At 50.1% G+C, this 25,632-nt stretch overlaps 1 protein-coding gene across 1 annotated transcript in view; it reads right to left on the reverse strand.

The window, feature by feature from the left end:
- Positions 1-25,632, reverse strand: part of LOC119395830 (sal-like protein 3) — a 46,452-nt gene that overhangs the window by 10,675 nt on the left and 10,145 nt on the right. Inside the window, exons 2-8 of the mRNA XM_037662840.2 lie at positions 19,945-20,258; positions 16,207-18,142; positions 10,461-10,613; positions 6,917-6,964; positions 6,277-6,780; positions 3,032-3,216; positions 1,394-2,549 (exon numbers count right to left, since the gene is read on the reverse strand). Of these exons, the coding sequence (XP_037518768.1) occupies positions 1,394-2,549; positions 3,032-3,216; positions 6,277-6,780; positions 6,917-6,964; positions 10,461-10,613; positions 16,207-18,142; positions 19,945-20,258 (4,296 nt within the window). The remainder of the gene's footprint in view (positions 1-1,393; positions 2,550-3,031; positions 3,217-6,276; positions 6,781-6,916; positions 6,965-10,460; positions 10,614-16,206; positions 18,143-19,944; positions 20,259-25,632) is intronic.

The following is a 25,632-nucleotide window of genomic DNA, read 5'->3' on the forward strand; positions in this document are numbered from 1 at the left end:
CGTGTTAAGATGTTCGTGAAGTAGGCTAAAAATTTTAACTATTTTATTAGTATTCATAGACCCGCCAACTAAAGGTTAAAGCAGGATTTTATCTTTAGCTTCTCACATCTCTATACAAACGCGCTATCGGCGCTATCCATATCGGCATTAGCATCACCAACTTTGGCATGGCGTTCGCGTTGTTCGGTTTGTGCAGTTCAGCTACAGTGGAGTTCAGCCAGCCATTTGCTGTAGTTTTCTGCACTGTTTGATGACCTTCGTGCTAGCTTGTTTTCTACACGGCGTTCACGTTTTGGCAAGATGGGCAAGTACCTGAATAGCTACACTGCTGGCTATAAGTTGAAGGTGATCGAGTTTGCTCTCGAGCATGGGAAACGTGCCGCCGGCAGAAAATTCGACGTTGACGAGAAGTGTGTTCAACGTTGGTGTGCTCAAAAAGAAGCCTTGCGAAACACCAACAGCACTAAGCGCGCTTTCCGAGGAGAGCAGTGCAAGTTTCTCGATTTGGAAGACTTGCTCCGCTATGTGACTGAAGTGCGGAATGATGGTCTTGCACTCACAACGGACATGCTGCGTGTGAAGGGACTAGCCTTGGCGACTGTACTTGGGTGGATCCTATCTGCGTGGAGCTCGGTGTCGACGGACATTGTGTCCCGAAGTTTTAAAGTCGTCGGGATATCTTAACAGCTTGGATGACACGGAAGATGACTGTTTGTGGGGTGACGGCGCTTCGCAGCACACCATCTCATCTCGTCACTCGGCAAGTCTGAGGACTCGCCGAGTGACGACGATTGAGCACGTATGTCGCAAGAAATGTCGCATACTGCAATAAACGCTCTTCGTTCGCTAAATGGTGCGTTTTTGCTTAAAAAAAAAAAATTTCGCGTGTATGGGCCGCACCCTGAAAATTGGCCCTCATTTCTTGAAAAAAAAAAGTGCGGCCCTTACACGCGTTTATACGGTACATCGAATAAAATGCAAAGTGCTCTTTTGTCTCAAAAGTGCTCTGGCTACGAGGGACACCACATTAAGGGGTTACGGACTACGATTTTGGCCAGCTGGGGTCCAATGTGCACACAAATCCATGCACACAAACATATTTTTTTGTGTTTAACTTTCACTGCAACGTAGCCACTTTGGCAGGTTCAACTTCCTCTTATAACGTGGTAGAGCTTACGTAGCCAGTCATTGAAAGAAGTGCCACAAATAGTGAGCGTGAGTCAACCTCGTTGGTGGTCATTAAAGAATTGAAATAGAAACATGAGAATGGCCAAGGAGAAATACAGAGAGTCTGATGCTGGTGTTCATCAGCCCACATTTCTTCACTATCGTGTTTGCATCTGTGTACAGTGACCTAACACTATTCAATTATGAGCCAGACCAATTGGCTCACCTGCAGGCTCTCGAGCGAGTTGTCACAATCGGAGGTGTCGATCTCGTTGAGGTTGACACCCGAGCGCTCCATCTCGGCGTACATGCCAAAGGGCAGCTTGCCCAGGCACTCCAGCTTTAGGATGTGCATCTTGGAGCGCAGATGCTTGGCCAGGTGGCCGTGAATGCGGAAGGCGATCTGGCAGTCGGCGCACTTGAACGGCCGCGGGTTGTCGGCCGACGGGGCACCAAACGCCAGATTCATGTTGAGCCGGTTGTAGTGGCCCACCGAGCGCCGGTGCTTCTGCAAGTGCCCCCGAGTCCGGAACGACACGGCGCACGCCTCGCACCGGAATGGCCGCTCAAAGTAGTGGATGTTGACGTGCATCCGCAGCTGACTGGCCTTGGTGAAGCTCTTATGACAGATCCCACAGCGGCCTTCCTCGCTGCCACTCGTGGCAGACCCGAGGGCCTCGCTACTCGGGGCCACCATGGGCACCCCCTGGGGATGGGGCGGGACGCCGGCAGATCCGGGGCCTCCCAGCTCGAGGCACGCTCCCAGCAGGCCGCCTTCCCGGGCGTACGAGCGCACGTTGTGGCCCGAGACGTAGCCGCCCGGAAGGATCTCCAGGCGCCGCTGCCTGGCCGTGCTCAGGTCCATGGGACCCTCGTCAGGGTGCCGGCCAAGCGACGACATGGAGTAGCGCCGGGTCGGTTCCGCCTCGGCAATGCCGGCGGCTCTCTCGTGCATCTCCATGGAGAAAGAGCGAGGCCTGTGCCCAGCTGGAGGGCTGCTCAGCCACGGAAGGCCACCCTGCGGCCACGAGCCAGCTTCCGGAATGGTGAGCTCGGTGGAGGCTCCGGTGTTGCTGGAGGACCCGGCTCCGCCGACAAACGTGGACGGTCCGACCATCGGACCGGTGCTGGCCGCGATGGAGATCGGAGAAGATCTCGACACAGGAGGCATCACCGGTCCTCCGTCACCTGGCCATGTGGCACCTTCGGGAACGTGAGCGGATAGGTGCAGCAGGCTACGTGCGGCTTCCTGCTCTTCAGAGACTTGGCAGGTTGCCGTCATGACTGCGATCGGTGGAGGCGCCAGTGACGAGCAACTGTCGGGCGGACCAGTCAGAGTGATCACTGGGATGTTGCAGGCAATGCTTGGTGGAGGAGGGCCGCTGCAAAATATTATCAAAATTAGAAAGGAGCACAAGTGGCAACTACGTCAATGCAGCAAAGAGGAAGAATAGCAAGCATACCACCAAAATTGTTAGTGTACTAGTGAAGCAATTTTTTTTGTAAGGTCATAAAAGGAGACACGATGGGAGTGAGCGCAGTATCCTAGGATGCAGTTTCTTACCACTTTTATTTTTTTTTTAGCCTTTCCTATTGTTTCACACAATACAGCAACAATTTCAGTATGGACCGACTAGTTTGTAAAAAAAACATACTTCTTGGCAAACAATTTCTTGGAAGATACTTGGGACTTTCACGTCCAGCATAATGAAGAGATAGGAAATCGTGTCTCCGGGCTTAAGCAATAAATGTGGCTCATTAAAGGCGATAGTACGTACTATATCCCCAGAAATGACTAGCCGAGGGCACAGCCACTCGGCAGCAACACGAGTCCAAGAGAGGTTTGGATGCAGGGCAATCTCACCTGGCTAAAGGTTGTGGCAGTGCCGATGGTGCTGCCATGGCCAACAAGCCAATGGGTGTTCCTTCATCGTCCTCTTCCTCCTCCTCTTCTTCCTCCTCCTCCTCATCGTCTTCTTCCTCTTCCTCCTCCTCCTCTTCCTCCTCTTCATCATCCTCTGAAGCGGGCCGTTCCCTTTGCTGCTGCTCCTGTAATGCAGCACGCGTGTGTCAGCACAAATGAGGCCAAGGAAAGCTTTGAGGCGGGCTCAATACACACGCAACTTGTGAGCTAGTATAAATACAGAGCCTGAATGCAAATAGACACAGAGGTGTGACCTGAAGTGTGCTCTTAACCGTTAGTTTCCTCTAGAAAATAGAAAGTACCGTATTTTATGGTGTGTAAGGCGTACCTTTCTTCCGATATTTTTGCTGGTGCGTCTTCTATACGCAAAAAGTCATGCGATTCTGCAAGACCAATATGTATTTAATTCGCGAGTATGATAAACTGAGCGAGAGAGCATTCGTAAAAATATATCTCATTTTGTTATAACAATGACGTGACTGTGGTCTTAGATGTCAGCTACTTCCTGTTCGAGCAGTGCAGCGACCACGGAGAGTACGGCCGTAATAAAATCCAGCACCGTCGCGCGCCCCATTACGAATTGTTTGTTCTTAAAAGAAACATTGACCCATGGAACTGAGGCAATAAATGAAAAAAGGCACCACAACGATTCATTGTAATGTTGTAGCACCCACAATATCAGTTACAAAAGCGAAAGTACCACTTCGTTATCACTATCATCAGTTTCCGTGTGAGACGTTGCTGCAGTCCAGCAGTAGTTGCAACTTCCTGCTTCCGGTCGCCATTTACGTTCTGTATGCGTGTGTGTAGGTGGTAACCGTGCAACACGTTCATTGTTTATGTGTTCCCACCAAGCCTTGTAGTGCTGTAGTGGTATGGTAGCCACCATAGTAGAGGCAACGCCAGTGATGTGCCTCAAGGTTCTTACAACGTCACGTAAAGGTTACTGAAAGGCGGACAACGGCAACCCAATGATGCTGCCAACCGAGGCGGAAGAACTTTTGACAGTGAGCTGGAGGATGTGGCTTTGAATCCAGTGAAATTAATAGTGGTTTTCTATCCCTTAAAGGCCAACTCCGGCGATTTTTCGAGGTCGATGGATCTCAGTGAAATTCACTGGGTACGTTCCGTGGCACGTTTCCGTCATTTATGCCAAATTACAGCCTTGAGACATGCGCAGATTGTTTGCAAATGAATTTTAAATATTGTCTGCAAACGCCCTCCTGACTTCCCACAATTATTGGCAACATTGCGTCTGTGACGTCAGTATTGGCAAGGCGGCGGAAGTGACGCAGCCGAGGGCACCGCTAACTTCGGCGCTTCGGCCGCTACAGCGAGTGTCTGCTGTGCACAAGGCGACAGACAGCGTTGGTTTGGCCGGCGCTTCGCTGGTCGTCTCGGCTGTCACAGTTTTCATACTCCGCGCCGGCGTGACTGGCATGCCTTGCACGACTTCCGGTTCATTCGTAACAACGTCTATGTCATACGTAGACAGTACACTCGGTTGGGTTTCGGTATTGTGCTTTTTTTGCTTATTTAAAATTATTCTCCAATTTGCCGAGTATTTCTGCTATCGGGCCCGTAACAGGAGCGTCTCAGGAACATAAAAGCACCATTACTTTGACATGGCCAAAAAATCGCCAGAGTTGGCCTTTAAGACAGCGTTATATACAAGTTTTATACTGCTGCTTACAGAAATTCAGTGCCATGCGTGACTACGCATTTCCAATGAATGTACTCTGCGTGCATTATTGTGTTTTATCATGTTGACAGAGTTAAAAAATGGGGGACACTTAAGCTTCGCCTTTAAGAGTTGAACACGATAGCGATATCCTGCCCCTAGTGCGCACTTCGAACACGACGAGTGTTTAACAGAATGGCGTGCACTAAGGTGTGTGCCTTATGTAATGGGTAGCATGCTTTAAACCAGGAGCAATTATGCGCGAGAAACTTTTTCGAAGTTTCGATGCACCCACTACGTGGTCTTAAGGAAATACGCTCAGTAATGTGTGTGCCTTTTGTAATGGGTGGCTGTCTTTAAACCACAAAGTCTTTACGATATTGACATGGTATGACACCCAATGGCAATGTACGCTTGTACCACGCAATATTATACTGCGATATTGCATCTCGTACTGTGACACCTGTATACAGGACGCGTATTTTTGGGAAGCATCAAAGTTACTTTCAATGCAGCTTCAAGCAGAGGTGTGGCTGTGTGGTAGAACACCTGCTTGCCACGCAGACGGCCTGGGTTCGATTCTCACTCGGACCCAACATTTTCATTATTTATTTTATTTGCAGCTTTTTCGATTTTTCGGTCACGGACAAGACGATGATTTTTCGCTCACAACCAACGGCGCTGACACCAACGCCGACGGCGGAATTTCTGCGATAAAAGCTCTTCAACGCTATCGCGTTAAAATCGATGCATCTTATACAAACGTATGTCTTATATAGAATTTCTTCCCGTGAAAGTTGTAAAAAGTGGGGGATGCGTCTTATACAAAGGTGCGACTTACACACCAGAAAGTACGATACGTATTTGGAAGCAATCAGTATACATTATTTGCACATCACTTGACTTAGTGATGACATTACCTGCCATGGTAAGTCAGCAGCTAAGGCATCGCAGTGCTAAGCTCAATGATGCGTGCTCACCCTTTCTTAGTTCGGCGCACCTGCGGAATCTGCTTATTTGCTCCAAATGCTCCGTTTGTGCTTTTGATGCTACGTAAACGGTGCTAAGGCATCAATATTGTTCTTTATTATTTGTAAAAGGCGGCTGCTCAACATTCAGAAACTATTCAAAACATGCGCTATATACGATTCAATTTGCTTCTGGCACTATTCGTTTTGGTCTCAAAGTCGCTATTCACACACCTAACAACAATAAGAATCCTTGAAATCGAGGACTGGACGAAATCTCGTCTGGTTGGGAAGAAATGGTATGACAGAAACAAAAGAGTCGGCTTCTTGGCCTAACGAACAAGGCTTCTGTGTGAAAGCCGCAACATTTTTTAACAACCCCATTTCGGCCGGCATTTCCTTTTTTATTTCTATCATGTCAAAGGTGCTCATAGAGTAATTCATCAGTCTAGATTGATTCGGTGTTTCGCTTTAAAGTCCCTTTAAAGATCTTAGGGGATAAACACAGGTGCAGGTAAGCCATCAGAGTCACATACCTGTCGTGCGAGCGTGTCCGGGTCCACTTGGGTCGAGTCGTCCACCGTGGTGGGCACTGGGAGAATGCCCAGCTCGGTGCACTTCTTGTGGTGAGCCTTGGACTTCATGTGCTTGGTCAGGTTGCCCTTGGTCTTGAAGGCAAAGCAGCAGTGGTGGCAGGAGAAAGGCCGCAGGTCCGTGTGCGTCCGGATGTGCTTCTTGAGCATCGATGGCTTCTTGCACCGAATGCCGCACTCCTCGCAGACGTACTTGCCACGCCCGCGACCGCGCACGTACGTGTACGCCTCGTTGGACTTGAAGCCCCCTTCGAAGATGCGGACTCGTTTCGGGCTGCCGCTGGTTCCGTTTCCGTCGGGCACGGCGACCACGGCATCCTCCTTCGACACTGCCACCTGATCCGTTTGCATCGGACTGCCCGGACCCTCGGATGATGCTGCCATCGGCATTGGTGCGGCAGGAGGCACTGGTGGTGGGGGTAGCGTCGGCGGCAGGAGTGGCGCCGTCTAATGGACAACAAAAGGAAAGGTGCTCAATATAATATGGAGCATGCCACAAGTAAGGGGCATCCGCGTAACCCCAGGGAAACTTTTCATCAGAGTATCGTTACAAGAGCATCATAGCTGTTGTGATGGTCATTACCTGAGGCATGGCTGGTACTGGTACTGAAGGCACAACTGGCTGCACCACCTGCAGGAAGACAATTACGTGGGCTAGCACAAGGTAAACACGTGCAGCGGACAACAAAGGCTGCCAAGGTTTCATCGCAACAATTTTTACAAGCAAAACTACACTGGCTTCGTGAACCTCACATGTCACACACTCTCGTGCATTTGCAGACACAGTAGACACCATCACCTTTCCTTGGAAGCAACAGTGGTAGGGTGCACACGAGTGCACATGGAAGAATTACCGAGTCATGACTCGCGTTCGTTGCATTCAACCAATATATATATACTACTGACCTGCTTAGTGAGACAGCTTGACGATAAGTTGGCAATGGCACAATGAATGACGGATGAAAAAATCCGAGGACACCTAAAGGAACTTCTAAGAGTTGTAGGATTGAACTCCAATTGAATGTCCAATTGAACACCGGAGCCAGCAAGCAGCATCCTGCTGTGTGAGCACCGGAAGCCACCGATGCCTTGCATGACGAGACACTGCTAGACAAGAGGCTCTGGTTCAGTCCACAGTGTAAGACATGCAGCAAGCTTGTCCACACCCACGACTCGCACACGTTGCGTGACCAAGTTAGGCGCAAATTCCCGCTTTGGTCGCAAAGCGACTGCTTTGGCTTGGTCGCTCCCCACTCGATCTTTTTTCAGTTGCGTGAGTGCAGTCGTAAACCTCTGAACCACTCAGATGTGCAGGAACGGCACGTCAGCTTATTTTGAAAGGCAATGGCAATGCAAGCCAACACGAATTCCTCATGGTGACCAGTATAGGTCGCCCGCAGTTGCGAACAGCGGTCACCTTGTGTCGCATTTTGGTCACCAGTCACAAATGGCCGAGTGACCTGTGTATGAGCCCTGAGCGTAAGGTTGTAGTTTAAAATCTCCCTATCACCATCATTATTTCCTTCCACATTTCTTCCGTTTTCTATACATTAATTTCCTTAAAAGCAATTAACAATGCAAAGTTACCCTCTTATAACAGGTGCTAGGGCCAACAGTTACCATCTTACAATTGAGCAGATCAGCTTACTAAGCTGAACAATCAATTACTGATTCACTGTACATTCTCCATACAGTCTTGGAACAAGGTGACGCTTATAGTGCATGAAAAAACATAGACAAAGGAAGACGTGACACACACAGGCACTAACAAGTTAGTGCCTGTGTGTGTCGCACCTTTCTTTGTCAATGTTTTTCCGTGCACTATAAGCCTTATCGCCAGAAGGCGAAGGAAACGCCGCAGGATACATTAGGTATCGCGACACCTGAAGAGAGAGCTCGACAGGCTGCAGAAATGCTACGTGTTCTGTGCGTCCAGGTTGAGATAAGGGAGGAAGGCAGACCAGGACGAACGGCCTCAGCTTCCTTGCATTTGATACCTGAAGAGGACGCCCAATATCCGCCAGCACCAGTGCCGCATCTGCCAACGGCGTCCGCACTCGCTGCCGAGTCTGTTGCAGTTACGGAAGAAGCGTGCCCCTTATGCAACAGTTGTCATCCCACCATCGCGGAATGCAGCATCCAGCTCTCAGCGGATGAAAAAAGGGCTCGCTTGCGCAGTGCTCGATGCTGCTACCGTTGCGGCAGGAGCAACCACATGGCTCGCTTTTGTCGGCGTGCGGGCAGCATCATGTGCAGCAAGTACCATCGTCGACATCTGACCATCCTCTGTGAATTGTTTCAGTCAGCTGCACCAACCCGTGCAAACGCGACCACTGTTGATCAGGATGAGCCATGTATCGCCGGGCGAAGCACGAACACGCCTCCAGTGACATCTGCCCCAAGCGCCTTGAGCGGAGTCAACGCAGTCCTTCTCCAGACAGGACAAGTGTGGACTGACAGCGGGTCACGAAGGCGTCTCGTACGCATTCTTCTAGACAGTGGCAGTCCAGCGCACATTTATTCGAGCGGATCTCTCAAAGCACCTCAGATGCCCGGTTATTGGAAACGAAGAACTTTCTTTGGTTACGTTTGGCCACTCGAAGCTCCGCGAAGTAATGTGCAGTCGACCGGTAGTTCTGACTCTTCGAGGCCAACGTAGGGACATAGCGGTAACCGTGGAGGCCTTGGAGGTCCCTGAAGTGTGTACGGTCACAAGCCCGTCGATCAACAGTACAGTCTTGGAGCTTCTGTGCGAGAAAAACTATGACGTTGCAGACAACTTTCATTCCGACACATTGGTTCCAATGTGTACTGGAAGGTACTAACTGGAAGGATCGATCACTTGACCAGCGATCTGACGGCCGTGGAAACAAAGTTTGGATGGACCATTCAGGGAATAATGGAAGTCGCAGGAAGTTCACCTACGAGCGCTCTCTTCCTGAACTGCAGCCCGACTTCCCTTCCTAACTGCGATCCTTCTGCGATGTGGCGTCTCGACATCATCAGAATCAAAGAACCTACTGAAGAAAAGGACATGGCTCTGCCAGAACTTGAGGCATTTGAAGAGAGCATCATCAAGTTAGATGGGCGCTACCAGGTGCCGCTGATGTTGAAGCATGATGTTGAAGATGTTGAAGGTTGGAACTGAGACCGCTAGGGGCACCCATGGACTGAAGTGAATGCAGGCGTCGTCTGGAGGCTCGCGAGACGGGAGTCCTCACGTCTACTTCGGCTCCGTACTGACTCGCCCTTCCCAACGATGGCCCTATGTTCATGTTCGCAAGGCAAGACAGTCCATGGAGCCCAGCCACGTGACTGCAGGCGTTGTCTGGAGGCTCGCGAGACGGGAGCCCACACGTCTACTTCGGCTTCGTACTGACTCGCCCTTCACGACGACGGCCTGAGGTTTGCAAGGCTTGGACGTGCACATAGAGACGAACATCTCCACAGCCCTGCACTCCGCCCAGTGAAAGGTACCTCCGCCCATTACTAGATTTTCTCATCGATGAGAACTTCAAGACGTGCGAGGCCAGGGCGACGAATTTCTGTCCCGACACCCGTCCTATAGGCCCAGCCTTTGAAGCAGCAGGAAGATGAAGCGCAGGTGCAAACTACCACAACGAAGGTGGCTCTGATACTCAATACCCTATAGGTGATTAATATACTGAATCCTGATCACGGAACATTGACCTTTAAAACCACCTGCTGTGCACCTGGCTGCCTGATGAAACTACGCTATAATGGTCTATAGAAGATTCGCGAGGCCAGAATGCCGAGTTTTTTTGGTAGTGTCTGCCCAGGAGGCTTTAAGAGCAAAAGGGGAAGAAGACGGGGCAGCCATGGCATCGGTCTCATTTCTTTATAAGCCTCACCATGTCACCATTGATTGCCCTCTCCTGTAAAGAGTTAGCCTATCTGCGTAAAAATTGTTGAGTTTGTAAACCGCGCATCGTGATGATGACTGCAAAACGATGTGCTTCCCGGTTTTGAAGTAAACATTGTTGCAAGTTAGTGCCTGTGTGTGCCACGCCTTTCTTTATCAGTATTTTCTTGTGCGCCATAAGCCTCATCATGTCATACGAACACACCCAAAACGCTCCGTTACTAAGCTTCGAACAAGTCCTCACCTGAGGAGGCTCTGCAGTGGCCACACAGGCATCTGGATTGGACTGCATCATCGGCTCCTCCGCTGGTGGAGCCTCCGACGGCATGGGCTCGTCGTCCATGGCAACGCTGGCTTGCGGAGATGCAGCACTAGTCTCAGACTCCATAGCTGTGGCCTGCACACAGTGCAAGCAACAGTGGTCACAATCTAAGCAACAGGTCACAACTCTTCAGGACTACATCTTCTTAGGCTTCTACCACTACGATTCTGTAACAGGCATGATTTTCACTGAAGACATGGGCTGATCACTGGAAAACTGTGCTTCGGCCTAACGAAGCGTCGCACTAAGCCACATAATTTCAAGAAAATAATTCCATATTTGCTTGCATACTACCAGAGGTCATTAGCAGTGGCTAATATCAGTGAGTGTTGGCTGACCGATGGCTAAAATTGACTACTTCCAGTGGTTATTCGCTGCTGTAACACCAATGTTGCCTTCGCTCACTCTCCATCCACTGAATGAGCTGTTTTTTAGGCCAGCAAATGTCCACAGGGTTGCCGAAGTAAAAACCTCACTGCCACTCCTATAAGTTGAAGTCGTTTCCTCATTTCAATTTTTTGCAAACAACTCACATTTACTGCCCAGTGCTACCAATCTGTAACTACCGCATTACTCTTCCACTTTGTCGACCACTAACAATAACTTTCTTTTTTTTTCAAGACGGTTTTATATGATACAAAAGCGTGGCACAGGCACAGGCTTCTTATTTTGAAAAGAATAGCTTTTTCTTTTTTTGCTCTCCACAAATGTAGTGTGTGAACTTGTGCAACAGACAATGAGCCATGTGCTGCAATTGTTTCTAGTGCATGCACAGTACTGTTGGATGTTCATCGTTTTTTGTTTTCTATCCAGGTGTTTTTTTTTTTCCCTTATAGATCTTTTTCGTTTGCTCTCACTTTTCTCATTTCGCATTCCGTCCACTTTTTTTCTGCTAACAGAAGCCTATAGCCTGTTTTTTTTTTTTCTTCCCTTGTGTTCTCAAGTAGCACAGAGATGTACAGTGCATTTTACTGCCACAAAAGCTCTACTATGGAGTTTTAAAAAATACCGCCCGTTTGCATCTACCCTTTACTCAATAAACCGTTAAGCAATGCGATAACACCACGTTGGAAGAAGTAAAAAAAAACATGATTTTCAGGCTTGCTATCTCTTGGACAAAGAATGTTTACCTTACATACCGTCAGGCAATACTGCGTTGGACACGACGCAAGCTAATGACTCAAAAGAAGACGCCACACAAGACGGGGCAAAAAAAAATATCTTCGAGCCACCTTTTTATTGCAACATGGGAGGTTTATGTTTTGTGTATGTCTTGGCTGCTTTGTGACAATAAGATCCGTAGCCATGTAGTCAAGCGTATGTCCACTCATAACTTGTGCCTTTTTATTGTTTTCAAAGATTTTTACGATAAATTTGCTGGTTATTTTTTAACCTTAGACTTGCCTTGCATGCGCTACTTCTAAAGTGAGTGCATGCAAGGCAAGTGAAAGCAGTTCCAAAATTGAGCGCGCATAGAATAACATTTTCCTTCAATACTGACTTTTGAAACAGTGGAATAGGTCGAGGAAAACGCCAATGTCCTAAAGACTGACAGGGACCAGTACCGACTAGGAGTAACTGTTGTTGCTCTTTCGTTTACAGCACCATAGCACCTCAGTCTAGAAAAGTGAGCAACAGGACAACGCCAGTGGAAGGAGTGGACAAAGGACTTGCACGACAGTGATGCTGCTGCCCCTACAACAATGGTCGCTAGCCTGACGTGCTGCACAGGTGCTCGAGCGAAAACTAAACACAGATAGGAAATAGGAGTGGCACCCCACTTCGAAAACATCCAGCAGAAATGCCTTGAGACGTCTCTCTAAACTTTCCATGACTGAACAACGAGGCAGCCGAGCCTGAAGACACTGCATGCAGTCACGTGGTTATGCCTGTCGCTTGGTTACCTTGCCCCTTTCTTCTTACTCGACCTGCTCACCAATAAAGGCCTTCAAGTCACTCCTTTCCTGTGCAATGGGTTTACCACAGTTTAAAATTTAAGGATTTATCATTATGTGTCAATTATGAACCAACGAGTCAAAGAAAGCACTCTAATTTCCAATATACTATGACAATGCAGCTAATTCTGCTGTTCAAAGACTGGTCTTGCACATCAATTACTGCCACACAGCTTCTCATCACTATAACTCGTCCAAGTGGGAGCCCTAACTGCCAATTACGTCTCCAATGCTGCATCATTCTTTTCTGAACCTCAGTGGTATGAAATATAAAAAATACACCATAAAATTAAGCAACCATTGCACTCAGTGAAGGTGGAACACTAGTGAAGTTGTTTAGCACACAACACAGAGGTGACACACCCTGCCAATAAATCCAAAATGTCGATCCAGAAAGTCCTTCTTGACTTTGAGCAGAACGCATCTTTTTGCTGAATCTCTCCGTTTCGTGGCATGCGTCATCTTGCCTGGCTTGCCGCATGCTCTTCGCGTTTCGAACACAAAGTTAATTGGCGTTTGCTGCCTGAAGTGTTCCCTTCTCCATTTTTAGTGGACCGATGGCGAGCAGCGGGGTTTGCTCTGTTTGTGTGGCACATACATTTTTTATGATGCACAAGAAATATACACGGAACCCTAGGATCACACGGCTTCGCTGTGATACGTTAATAAAGTAAGCTGTGATACGTTAATAAAGTAAAGCAGACCTGGCATCCGTATGCACAACTAGGGTCATCATGACGCATCTGGACATCAGACAATTCCGTACAAGAAACCTCAGAAGCACCTCGCTGCGAGCTTGCAAGCTGAGTCACCTTTTGAGCTGATAACAGCCAAGATAAGCACAGTTCGGGGAGGCTCTAATCTCCACAAGAGCACGGAGATAGCGGCCGAGTGCCCTGCCTACACATAGGCTCGCCGTGCCCTTAGAGCTGATTATTAAACGAGAATTTGCCACGGTTTCCCAAGCGAAGCCAGCGTGTTTTGCTGGAATGGTAGTATATACTACACCAAAGATAAAACATTACCGTAAAGTCCCGAGCAAGCTCCCCCACCACCCCTACGGTGAAAGATAGTCCGATAAGATTTGAAGAGGGGACCCTTGCTCGGTCCAGAATCAAAATTCAAGATGGCGGCAGAAGAGCCCCTAAGAATAAAAAAATGCACACCCGTGCTTCTAATGATATGTTTTATTGAATACACATACATTCAGTTTCCAAAACAGTAAATAAAACAGTGAAAATGGCAGGAGGGGAAGGTGGGGAGCGCTTGCTGAGGATTTTACGGTACTTTTTCATTCCGTTAGTACACTAGAAACATCTCCCATGGCCCAGATACTGTTTGTTATAGGAGACCTCAGTCATTCACCACCACTGCATTTAGATCAACATAGCCAGGGTGCCACTGCAGGGGGTACCAATATGATCTGGATCAAATGTTATTTGCAAGTTCTATTTCTATATCAGCTTTCAGAGGTTACCAGATTTGTTGTTAGCAGTGACAGAATGACAAGAAAGCTGGTGAGAATCATGATTTAGTACTTCCACGTGCTAAAAAATGGCAGCAATAGTTACGGGTCTTGAATATATTGAATAATCTTTAATATATTTATGAGTTTGAAGAAGTACTCCAGAGAGTAATATTGTGGGGACCTTGCTTTATGTTGTGCCTTTTCTTGCATTATGAAAACATGAAGGCGTGAAAAGTGTCGCAAGGAGAAAATTTGAAGGAGTGTGGACAGCAAAATCTTCCTATGATGGTTTCAAAAACTCTCGCCAAGATGTAGAAAACCTCTGTGTGACAACATAAATTAGTTTCATGTGAGAGCAAAATCAATCGATCGATCGATCGATCGATCAATCAATCAATTAATTAATCAATCAATCAGTCAATCAGTTTCATTATTACATAATAGGACAATTACAATGCATAAAATATAGAGATGACTGTCCCGAAGTACTAGACAGCAACAGGACACTCACTGATTGATTGATTGAAAACTGATTGATTGACTTGAAAAAAGAATCACCACCTGGAGTAGCAAGGTGGGGATGTTAACAAACCAACATGTTGTCTGCTACATTTCACACATACACGTCCACATTGTGGCACTAGTTCAACCAAGACACACAGCGGTGTCTCCCCTATTGGCGTCAGGGGAATCAGACCATGAGCCTGGACGGGAGCAAGTGAAGGTGGAAAACCATTCCGTTTTTGATCCTTTTGCATTGGACACTGAAATTTTGTCACATGTACTACACGTGGCCGTAGTCATCACGTCTGTCTACAATGTCATGCATTTTGCAGCTCTCTTTGGACGTTTTCCCCAATGGTTATAGCGAAAAGTGGAAAAGGAGCCACTCTTCGTTTCCAGACTTCAGAATTCAAATTAATTAGCTTTCAGTCATCCGTTCTCTGTCAAAATTTGTCACAGCCTTCCTTGCAAGCACATAAAGCTGATGCTGTAGTCAGTTTCATGCCAGGTTACCATCTGATTTTGGTGTCTACACTTCTTTAACGTCCACTTTCACAACCAGCAAATGACTATGCCTGAGGTGCTATACCTAAGGGTGAGCTTTCGGATTTAAAAAAACCAGAAAGACTTTATGAGAGACCCAGCAACAGCAATAAGCCCAAATCCAGAGAAGTGCATGGGTTCCCAGAGTATTTACAATTTCAACAAAGATGGATGCAGCATCAATGATAAACAGAGCAGACGATTCAGGCAGCATGTGATCCACTGATTAGCCACAATATTCTGAAGTGTGGGGAGGATTGAAATGTTGTTTTCAGCTTGGCAATATCATACAGGCGCCGGTCCTATGACCGATGGGCCTCTGCAAGCTTTCCAGCTGTTCTCAACAGCCTGGCCAGCCATACAGATGCTGACCGATGCACGTGCGGGACCCGTGACCTTTTCACAAAATTTATGTTTTGCCTGACAGCTCATCACATGAGGGCTCTTACACAGACATATTGTAAAAGCTGTCACTCTGCATGACAGGGCAAATGTTGTCATAACCGTGACCCACATGTGGCTGTTTATTGTTTTTGTCAAATAAAGAATAGCACTGTGCCTAATTGTTATTGCAGCAAGGCAACCCTAATCTCAGGTGGCTGACAACATTACTGTTTTGAGTGACTTCAAACACGTTATGAAGTTCTCCAGAGCTAGTATGTACTAGAGCATTGCATGGGCCAAATGTTACGGCCCAAGCCCGCTTGAAGCTCGAGCCCATGGTAATAAGTCCAGGCTTGGCTCGTGCCCAGCCATCCCATGTACCAGTTTGGTGGCTCAACCTCGCATCCCAAAAACCTTGGAGGATCCTTCAGCTTCGCCTTTAAGAATGTAACGCAATAGCGTAATTGGGCTCATTCCCACCGTCTTGTCATTCGCTTGCTGCACTTCACTTTTCAGTGGACACCTCAACCATGCCATGATGAAAAGAATGTCTGTGCATAAGATTGGCCTTTTTTACGCTCTTACACAATGCCTACTGCAAGTACAGTTGCAAAGTGCCCCCGTACACCTTATTTCATCACTTGGTGAACTAGCTAAGCACCCAACAAGCATCTGTAAGGTGCAATACATGCAGCTACAGAGGTGCGCACTTTGCTGATGCTGTGGCTGATGATGATGAAATTATGCCCGAGCATTTTTGTAATGGGTAATGGGATTAAGTCACACCACATGCGGCAGATGCCGGACCACTCACCTCGCTCGGCGACTCCTTAGGAGGTGCGCGGCTGCGGTAGAGCCAGTAACTGGAGTGGGTCACCAAGGGTGCTGCCGCCCCACAGGCACTCATGGTGGTATGGCTGCCACCCGTGTGAAGCCACTGGCGCGAGTCGTAGTGCGTCAGGAGGCGCACGTGCGTCACGCCAGGCACTGGGTCGGCAACGGGCACTACGCGCCAGTCCGAGTACATGGAGAGCCCCGGAGGCGCCGCCTCCTGCGCCACGTACATGGGCTGCGGCCGGTAGATGCAACAGTAGGTGGAGCGCGTGGAGCACTTGAGTCCCAGGTAGGTGTACGCGTGGCCGTTGATGTACAGCTGCTGACACGTCTTCTTAGGCCGCGGAGTCTCGGGACTGACGAGAGTAGAGCCGACCAGGGTCGACGCCCCGCCGCCCAGGGCGAGCGACGTGGGCCTGTTCGCCCGTAGGGGCGGCGCCAGAAGGCTGGTGGTCGCCGGAAGGGCCGCCGAGCTGGTCACCACGGGCGCAGACGTCTGGACCGGAGGCGACATAGCGGGCGGAGAGGATGCCACCAGGGGCGGAAGAGGTGGAAGCGCCAGCGCCGAGGGTGGCGCCAACGCGGCGGGTTGCGGTGGTCCCGGCAGCGGTGGCGGTGCCTTGTTGTCGAAGCTCGACGGGCCAGGCAGGAATGAAGCGACGCTATTGCTTCTACAGCTTCCGCCAGCGACGGAATTGCCAGCGACCCGCCCGGTCATCATGTCGTCGGCGGCCCTGGTCGACACAGGGGGAAACGTGAAGCGCGATGCGGCCGCCGCGTGGTGCGACGAGAGCACGGGTTCGGATATCTTGCGCTTCTTGGGCGGCGGGTTGGGCGCCTTGCAATAGTGCTCGAGGTGCACCTCCAGGGTGGCCGCGCTCCGGAACCAGATGCCGCACTTGGGGCACGCGGCACCGTCGGCGGCACCTCCGCCTTCGCCCCGGTGGCGCAGCAGCAGGTCACGGATGATGCTGCCGTCGGGGGCGTCCGGAGGCGACGACGCCGAGACGGTGATGGTAGACGCTGCTGAAGTGACCGCCGGAGATGCGGGAGACGCGGCGAGGACCGCCGACGACGAAGGAGGCGCGGTCGCGCGCACCAGGGCGCTCTCGGAGACCCTGCGCGGGTTTGAGCGACCGCGCATCCCCATCGAAGAAGGGTCGAGGCTCCACTTTCGCGAGCTACTGCCGGTGCTGCTGCCTAGGCTTCCGCTTCGCGACGAGTCGCCGCTGCAGAAGCCGCTGCTCGCGGAGGAACCGTTGCTGCTCGAACTGCTGTTGTGGCGCATGTAGCGCTTGGTCCACAGCGGGTCGAGTGTCTCCACGATGGCCGCATTTTCGGAGATGATCTTGCTAATGTGCTGCTCGAGGATCTGCGGACTGGTCACCTGCGGCCTCGTCGTCGCGGACGACAGTCCCGGACCGCGAACCAGCACGCTCTCGCGCGGCGGCGCCAGCCTCAGTCCGGCCAGCGTGTCCTCCAGCTTGCGGCCAGGACTGGAGCCGTACACCGTGCTGGGCATGTTCACGTCACCGCTACAGCCGGTCACCGCCGCGGGCGGGGTCACCGGAGTCACGACGGGAGTCACCGAGGACGACGAGGAGCAGACACTCATGATGGCGCTGTTTCCACTGCAGGATGACGAGGTCGTGGAGTCCTTGGGACGGGCCGAGTCGCCGCCGCTCCGGGAGAGCCTCGCCGAGGGCGAAGAGTTCACGACGTCTCTGGTGACGTCCCTCGGGGGAAAGCAGAATTCACTGGGGGACGATGAGAGATTACAGTCTCTGGAGGTTGCGCCCACGTCTATCCTCAGCGGCAGGTCTCGAGAATCCCTCGATGATCGGTGTTCCCTGGAAGGCCGGTGGAACTCGCGTGGTGACGTCACTCGGCACGCTCCACCGGGAAGTAGAAGGTCTCTGGAAGCAATGGAATCAATCCGGCGTCAATGACGTTAAGTTTAGCGAGACAAGACTAGTTTGTTGCGAGTCTTAGGCGGTGTAAATATATGTATAATCATCTCCGTGCGTACTGCTACGCGGAGCAGCGAACTGCATAGTTTTGTTTTCCTCCTCCTGCACGCTCACAGCGCCGAGAGTTTGAAGGAAGCTATCGATATTCCAATGGAGCCCTTCGGGAGCGATGTCACGGTGGGAACTCCGCTGCAGTCTCGTGCGTTCGCTTCGTGCAACACCCCGGGGCACGCGAAGTGCGCACACTGGTACGCCCCACGCGGTAACCATGGTCTTCGCGAAACGGTATTTCGGCTACTGCCTCTGACAGGTTTAAATTGGACTAACAATTTTCGGAGCGCGATGGGCAGATTTACCGCTCTGGCACTCTAGGCTATGGTTAGGTTATGCTAGAGGTCAGTACTGACGTCAATGTGCCGGATATTGGCTGCGGGGCTTCATTGAAGCTTATATTGCTGTCAAGAGTGGAACGAACCTTGGGCGAGTTGGCTCGGCGCACCTGGGATCTCTTCGTAGAAGAAAGTAAAGGCGTGCACAACGCGGACACAAGAGAAGAGAAACAGACAACGCAAACGCCGCTGCGTTTTAACTTGCATTACTACTCTCCCTTCCTTTTTGTCCTGCTGTGCACGCCCTGCTTTACTTCCACGATGAACCCCTATCAACTAAGCTCAACATTTTGCCGTTCCGGGATCTCTATTGCTCTGGTGAATTATTGTCAAATGTAGGGACTGCAACACTGGGTTGAATAGACCGTTACAGGTGCATGTTTTAATCTATACTTGCATGCATTCTCAGGAAAAGACATCCAGCGTAGCCCGGCGCCATCGCAAAAGACAACAGACGCCCTCTAAGAATACACCTCATTCCGTGAGTGAATTCCTCTTTCTCTATCACAAAAACCTACTCATTTTGGATCCGAATGGCCAATGCGACAGTTGTAGCCGCGAGGAAACGTTCGCCCATCCTCTCTGGAAGTGTCCCCGTTTCAGTGCGGCCACAAAAGAACTTTCAAATGCATTAAACAGAAACAGAGTTGACGATCGCCCTTTGTCAGAGGAGAGGGTCCTGAGACACTGGCCGAGACCGTCTTCAGCACACAAGGCTTTGAAATCGGCGCTCTCTTACAGAAAACTGGCCTTGAGTGACAGAGTTTAACTAGTCTGGTAATCCCCTTTCGTTCTTTTTTTTTTCTTCCTTCTTTTCTTTGATTTCTCAAGGTCTCTTCACTGATTTCTGGAGGTCTCTTCACTATTCTCTATTAATACTATCACCTCATTTCCTTATCAGAGCGTAGCCAGACGGTCTCAGAATAGGCTAAGTACCTCCCTGTCTTCCTTCTATCCTCCTTACCTTATCACTTTTATTCCCTTGACTCCTTCCTGTAGCGCAGGGTGGCCTGCCAGCACTATTTAATCATAGCCCTGTTTTTCCTTCTCATCTGCATTCTCGAGTGTGCCCCGTCCTCCGGCCAATTCCTCTGGGCAGGTGCATCGGTCTAGCGTTATCGTACACGTACACACTAGGGCAGAAGTTCAGGGAAAAATGGAAGCTTGAAGAGACGAAAATTCGTGAACACGGGGTGTCGCTGGTGCCGACGTTTCGACAAGCGGACTCACGGTCTTCTTCAAGGCTGCAAGTGATCTCTGCTGCAGCCTTGAAGAAGACAAGTCCGCTTGTCGAAACGCCGGCTCCAGCGACACACCGCACGTGTTCACAAAACTTTCACGTGCACACTAAGGACTCACCTAGACGTCGTCGCTGGGTCCCTGGCGGACGAGGCCAGGTCTCCGGCGACCAGAAGTCCGCCCGGGAGCATCTCGGCGCACGGCCTGAGCTCCTGCCCAGGCGACGCGTTTCGCGGCACCAGGGGTCCGTGCACGACGGCCATCTTGCGCTTGGGCACGGTGTGTCGAGGGGGCGCCCAGGGCAGCTGGCCCCCCGAGGCGACGGGGGCGGCGGGGCCGCCCCCTTCGGGGCCGTTCATGGCGCGGCCGCCTGCCAGCCCCTCCTCACGGGTCAGGAGGGCAGCGATCACCACCGGCGATCGACGATTCACCGCCTGCATGGTGAACGGGAGGAGGAGAAGGTGAATGTACGGCGTAATACGACGACAACATCGCATTGCGCAGCTTCGGCACGCACACATCGCCGAGTTGGGGAAGGCTTAGAGAGATAGTCATTTTCAGTGATAACCCCGGTGATGTCAGCCTATAGTTTATCGCCTGGCTTGCGACTCCGGGTGTCGGGAGACGACTACGGCATATGTAATGACAACATATGCACACAAAAACGTTTCTCGCCTTCACTACAGTGAGAAAGACACTAAGTGTCGGTTGTTTAAACTGCGCAGAGGTGTTATGACTCATGAGGGAGGACTGATTCTGGCACCTGAGGTACCCTACCGCGCGGTGACGCGCGGTAGGGTACCTATATACAGCGACACCGCGCGTCATGCCCCGACGCAGCATTCGAAGTATGTGTGGCCGGCAGCAGCACAGGCCTCTGTGCACTCGATCGTGCCGTAAAGTTGAAGCATCAACATGTTCACCACCGTTCACAACGATGCTACGCGACCTCCCGGAAACCCACACGCCCCCACGTGGTTCCCGAACAGTCCCCAATAGCGGCGGCAGCGTGTTCCTTATAGCATATAAACAATCTGTTCGGCGCATGGAACAAGATCTACTCGCCGTAACGGTACACACACACACACACAAACACACACACACACACACACACACACACACACACACGCACACACACACACACACAGCCAACGTATTCCTGGATACTAACAGCCGGTCGGATGGAACAGACACCAAGCGGAAGACTGGGCCTTAAGAGAAGACAACCTTAAGGCACAAGTCTACCAGACATCCTCATGCAAACACGCCATCCTGTTGCTGCGCCTCATGCAGCACTCACTGTCGTTCATCCCGTATTAATTGTTGAGTGCAAGCTGTGGACCTGGAAGCAGTGTTAATCCTTCAGAGCTTCAACATCGTTATAATAATGAAGCAACAGCTTCTTAGTATAAACGCACAAACAAACAAACGTCAAGGCACAAGATCGACGTACCATTATAAACAAACAAGATAAGCTTCTACGAACACATCATCTTCTGGAATCTTTGGTTCGAGAGGCGACGCAGCTTTGTTCTCAATGTAGGGAAGAGTACTCCCGAAATTCACACGCAACAGTTAATTTCAAGGCAAGAGAAACCCAGAAAAGCTTTTCAAGACGAGGAAGAGTGCGACGGTCACGGCTTCCGCTGGCAGGATATGGATGGTGCTTCGGGTCTTGGGACAATCACCCGCAACGGCTGTAAAATAAACGAACAACCCCGCTTGCAGGAAAGAGAGGTTCACAATAGAAAACATTGTTTTTCGCACGTGCCACCATAGTATGCTGGCAACGCACAATGCCCACAGGGAAACACTGTAACAGTTGTTTTGGTGCTGGAGCCGCGACAGAGAGACAGAGTGAGAGATGATGGCTGCAACAGAGACACGAGAGTGGGCGAGAGGTGGGGGACAGGACCTTCAGGGCGACAAGCATCCGCGCTGTGCACACACGTGTCGCTCGGCACGCCAGCTGTGCGCTCGGCGGCGGCGGCGGCGGCGTAGCCGGCGTCCGAGAGACGCCTCGCCGGCGACAACAGCGGGAGGAACGGAGAAGCACGGAAGAGAGAAAGAAGCGCACGAACGCGTACAAACACGCGATCCCGGCGCCGACGCGCTGGTCGGACGATGTCCGGCGGCGACGAAACGGGTGGAAAAAACAACACGATTAAAAATAGCGCTCTAAAGAAAAGAATGGACGCCCCATGGACTGTTGAGCTAGGAGACAAAGACGAGTAACAGCTCTTTCCCTCGGCTTTGACCCAGTTCGGAGCGCGCGCGCGCGCGCGTGTGTGTGTGTGTGTGTGTGTGTGTGTGTGTGTGTGTGTGTGTGTGTGTGTGTGTGTGTGTGTGTGTGTGTGTGTGTGTGTGTGTGTGTGTGTGTGTGTGTGTGTGTGTGTGTGTGTGTGTGTGTGTGTGTGTACAAGCGCACTAAAGGTCATGGATGACCAAAATCGACCAACAAACCACCGCAAAACCACCGCCGCGATGATAGCAATGCTACGTTCGCAGTAGTAATTGGAGGAGGAGAGAGCGGCGCCACCTCATGACATTAACACTTGCGGAAGCATGGCTGACGGCCGATACAGTGATAATACGGATCGTGCTGCTGTAATAGAATATAAGGCGTGCACACAACGAACACAAAGGACCAGAACCGGACAACACAAACGCCGATTATCGATTTGTTCTGCGGTGCAGTGCTTTGTACAGCTACAGGAGCACCGTGTGCAGTGTGGAAGCCCACCGACAGGGCGCCTGCTCACGGTCGCCTGCAGGCTGCAGCCAATCGGCCTGCGCCAATATCAGGAACGGAGGGTATCGCCATTTTAACGCATTGCTATGCTCGATTAGAATAGAGGTGCCGAACTTAGTCGCATGCTACCAGTTCCGGCTAATATTGGCTAATGTCCGCTAATACATTTCTCGCCTATATTATATTCTAGTACAGTGTACCTATACTACCACGGGTGCTATTCTGCGCACTGTCAGATTCCGCCATCTTGTCACGTTACGTAATGGCGGCATTTTAAGCCAATCAGAGTTGACAAGATGGCGAATTCGATTACATGGCTAAAATTCGACAGTGTCCAGAACAAGAGAGTTTATTAGCACGTCAACAGCTAAGGGGTCACGTGACCTGAGCAGAAACGTCGGGTATGACGTCACGATAGCTCGCGCGTGACGTCATGGACGCACAGCATGGCTCCAACATGGCGGCTTAGATGACGCTACAGTGTACTAGAATAAGATGACGCCAAGGCATAACCACGCGGCCATTGACCCGCTTTCGTGTGATAACGACGTAGCTGGAACGTTATTATTCGGCCTCTGTGCATAAATATCGAAAGAACGAGCATGCGATGTAATGATAACACTAACGTGACGTCACAACGTTCCGCCATTGCCAAATTCCGCCATTGGTCAAGTCTGATTGGCCCGGAGGGCTGCTACGGCCCCTCCGATTGGCTTAAAATGCCGTCATTATGAAATCTGACAAGATGGCGGAATTTGACAGTGTGCAGGATAGCACCCAGTAGTTGACTCGTGTAACTGGACGGGAGGGGGGGGGGGCTCTCAACCAATGACGTCATATTGACCTTTTTGCTCAGGTCACGTGACCCTGACCTGTTCAGGTGCACATACTCTCTCCCACCCCGAATAGCAACCCAATTATGGAAAACGCTGGCTATAGCGTTGCCTAATATCTGCTAATGCTGCTTGTCCTCTGTAATAACGCCATTATTGTCTTCATTCCATCTCAAATCGCGGGCTGAGTTGCATACCCGTTTTTTTCCTCTCGCGAAATTAGCTCCCTTTTGGCTGGCTCGCTATTTATTATCCAGTTGACAGCCCAGTGCGTGGAGCTTATTCCCACAACAATGAATGTGATCATTCACGTGAGCTACAGTGCCTATGGCTGTGAGCGTGGTGTTTTTCCTTCTCAACAAACGTTTGAACGCGTGTGTATTACAAGCTGACCTCCGTGTTATCTCGGCAAAGCGGACTTTCTGCAGCTGGGTCTTTTGTGCCTCATTTGGCATTGATAAAGCACTGCCTTTATTTTAAATGCGCTCCACTCACAATATATTTATATTTCAAAATTTCATAGTGCATTGTAAGCTATGGTGTCACTAACATTGTGTTGCAGATACATAATTTAAGCAAATTCGTTTTACCTGTAACCGGTGTCACAGGTGAAACGAATTGGGCAGCAGCGTTATTTGTCATTAAAAAACAAAGCAGAGAAAGGGGGTATGAATAAAAAAAAAATAAGCTCTCTTTAGACAAAGTAGGTCGCCGCGGCGGCTGCCTTTTCGATGAAGGCGAAAATGTTTGAGGCCCGTGTACTTAGATTTAGGTGGACGTTAAAGAACCCCAGGTGGTCGAAATTTCCGGAGCCCTCCACTACGGCGTCTCTCATGATCATATCGTGGTTTTGGAACGTTAAACCCCAGATATTATTATTATTATTATTATTATTATTATTATTATTATTATTATTATTATTATTATTATTATTATTATTATTATTATTATTATACAAAGTAGGTCAAAAGCCATACATCGACAAATAAACTGCCGGCACATTCGACATGGGCTGCGTGCTGCTCAGAGTCGCATGAAAAATAAGTGGACACTACAAAAGAGGAAGCTCGAACTAGAACGATGGCTGTTTAGGTTGGCAAAGCGCAACCGACGCATACTGGTTTGTCACTATGAACATTCCCAAGATGTTTAGCTGTACGGTGATACCATGCAATAATCAGTGTTGTGAACGCCAACGCCCCAACGAAGGCAAGTCCTCCGTTTTAGGGACGGTCTATCGCTTCCCACAGTGGATTACAAAGTAGTACTCCGATCACTTAACCATTTTCTTCAAACACGCATATATTTTTAGTGACAACCTGCGGGTTTGGACATTCCCGTGAAGATGTGACATGCATATCTTCGTGTATGTTATCAGGCAGTTTTAAAACAGGGTATACCCAACGCTAATCCTCTGGTTGAGCGCGTTATATTCCAGAAATAGCGTACGTACCGTAAGCAACGCAAACGTTACAAACACAATTCTAAATATCTCTATAATGTTTATCGGTATTGTATACCGTCGGCGTGCCTCAATGTTCGTCTTGTGTCGGAATACACTTTTTTTTAACGCATTTATTTTAGTTCGAGACTTCGAGAGAAAAGGTCAGCGCGTGACCTTTTGACGCGGCGACGCGTCAAAAAAACAAGCGCTGACACGCTGCAACGCGTATACGTGTGGTCAGGCCTTAACTCAAACGGATATGTCTGCCGCAATGGCGCAGTGGCTGCGGTGTTCGCGCGACTTCTGCTGACCCAGAAGTCGCGGGTTCGATTCCGGCCGCGGCAGCTGCATTTCGATGAAGGCGAAATGCTAGAGGCCCTCGTGCTGTGCAACGTTGGTGCACGGTCAAGAGCCCAAGGTGGTCGAAATCATCCGGAACGTTCCCCTACGGCGTGCCTATCATATCGTGGTTTTGGCACATAAAATACCACATGTTATACATATAGTAAGGCGAAAGGCTTATATGCCTCACTAAACACGAAGTTTGGCCGTCGGCGTCCCGCGTCGTCGTCAGCGTCTCGCGTCCTGCGGCGTCGGGGACGATTGGTGCAAAAAATCATAATCAAGTTATGGCGTCACAGATCGCAAAAATTTGTGACGTCATCATGGCGTCACAAATTCTGGCACGATGTCGTGTGACGTAATGCCACATAATGCCGTTATAGCACCTTCCTTTGGGCGGCGAACAAAACCGGAGAGCGGGCGACCTCAAGAGAAGA

This window comes from Rhipicephalus sanguineus, chromosome 6 (assembly GCF_013339695.2).
Source record: "Rhipicephalus sanguineus isolate Rsan-2018 chromosome 6, BIME_Rsan_1.4, whole genome shotgun sequence".
In the NCBI taxonomy this organism is placed as follows: Eukaryota; Metazoa; Arthropoda; class Arachnida; order Ixodida; family Ixodidae; genus Rhipicephalus; species Rhipicephalus sanguineus.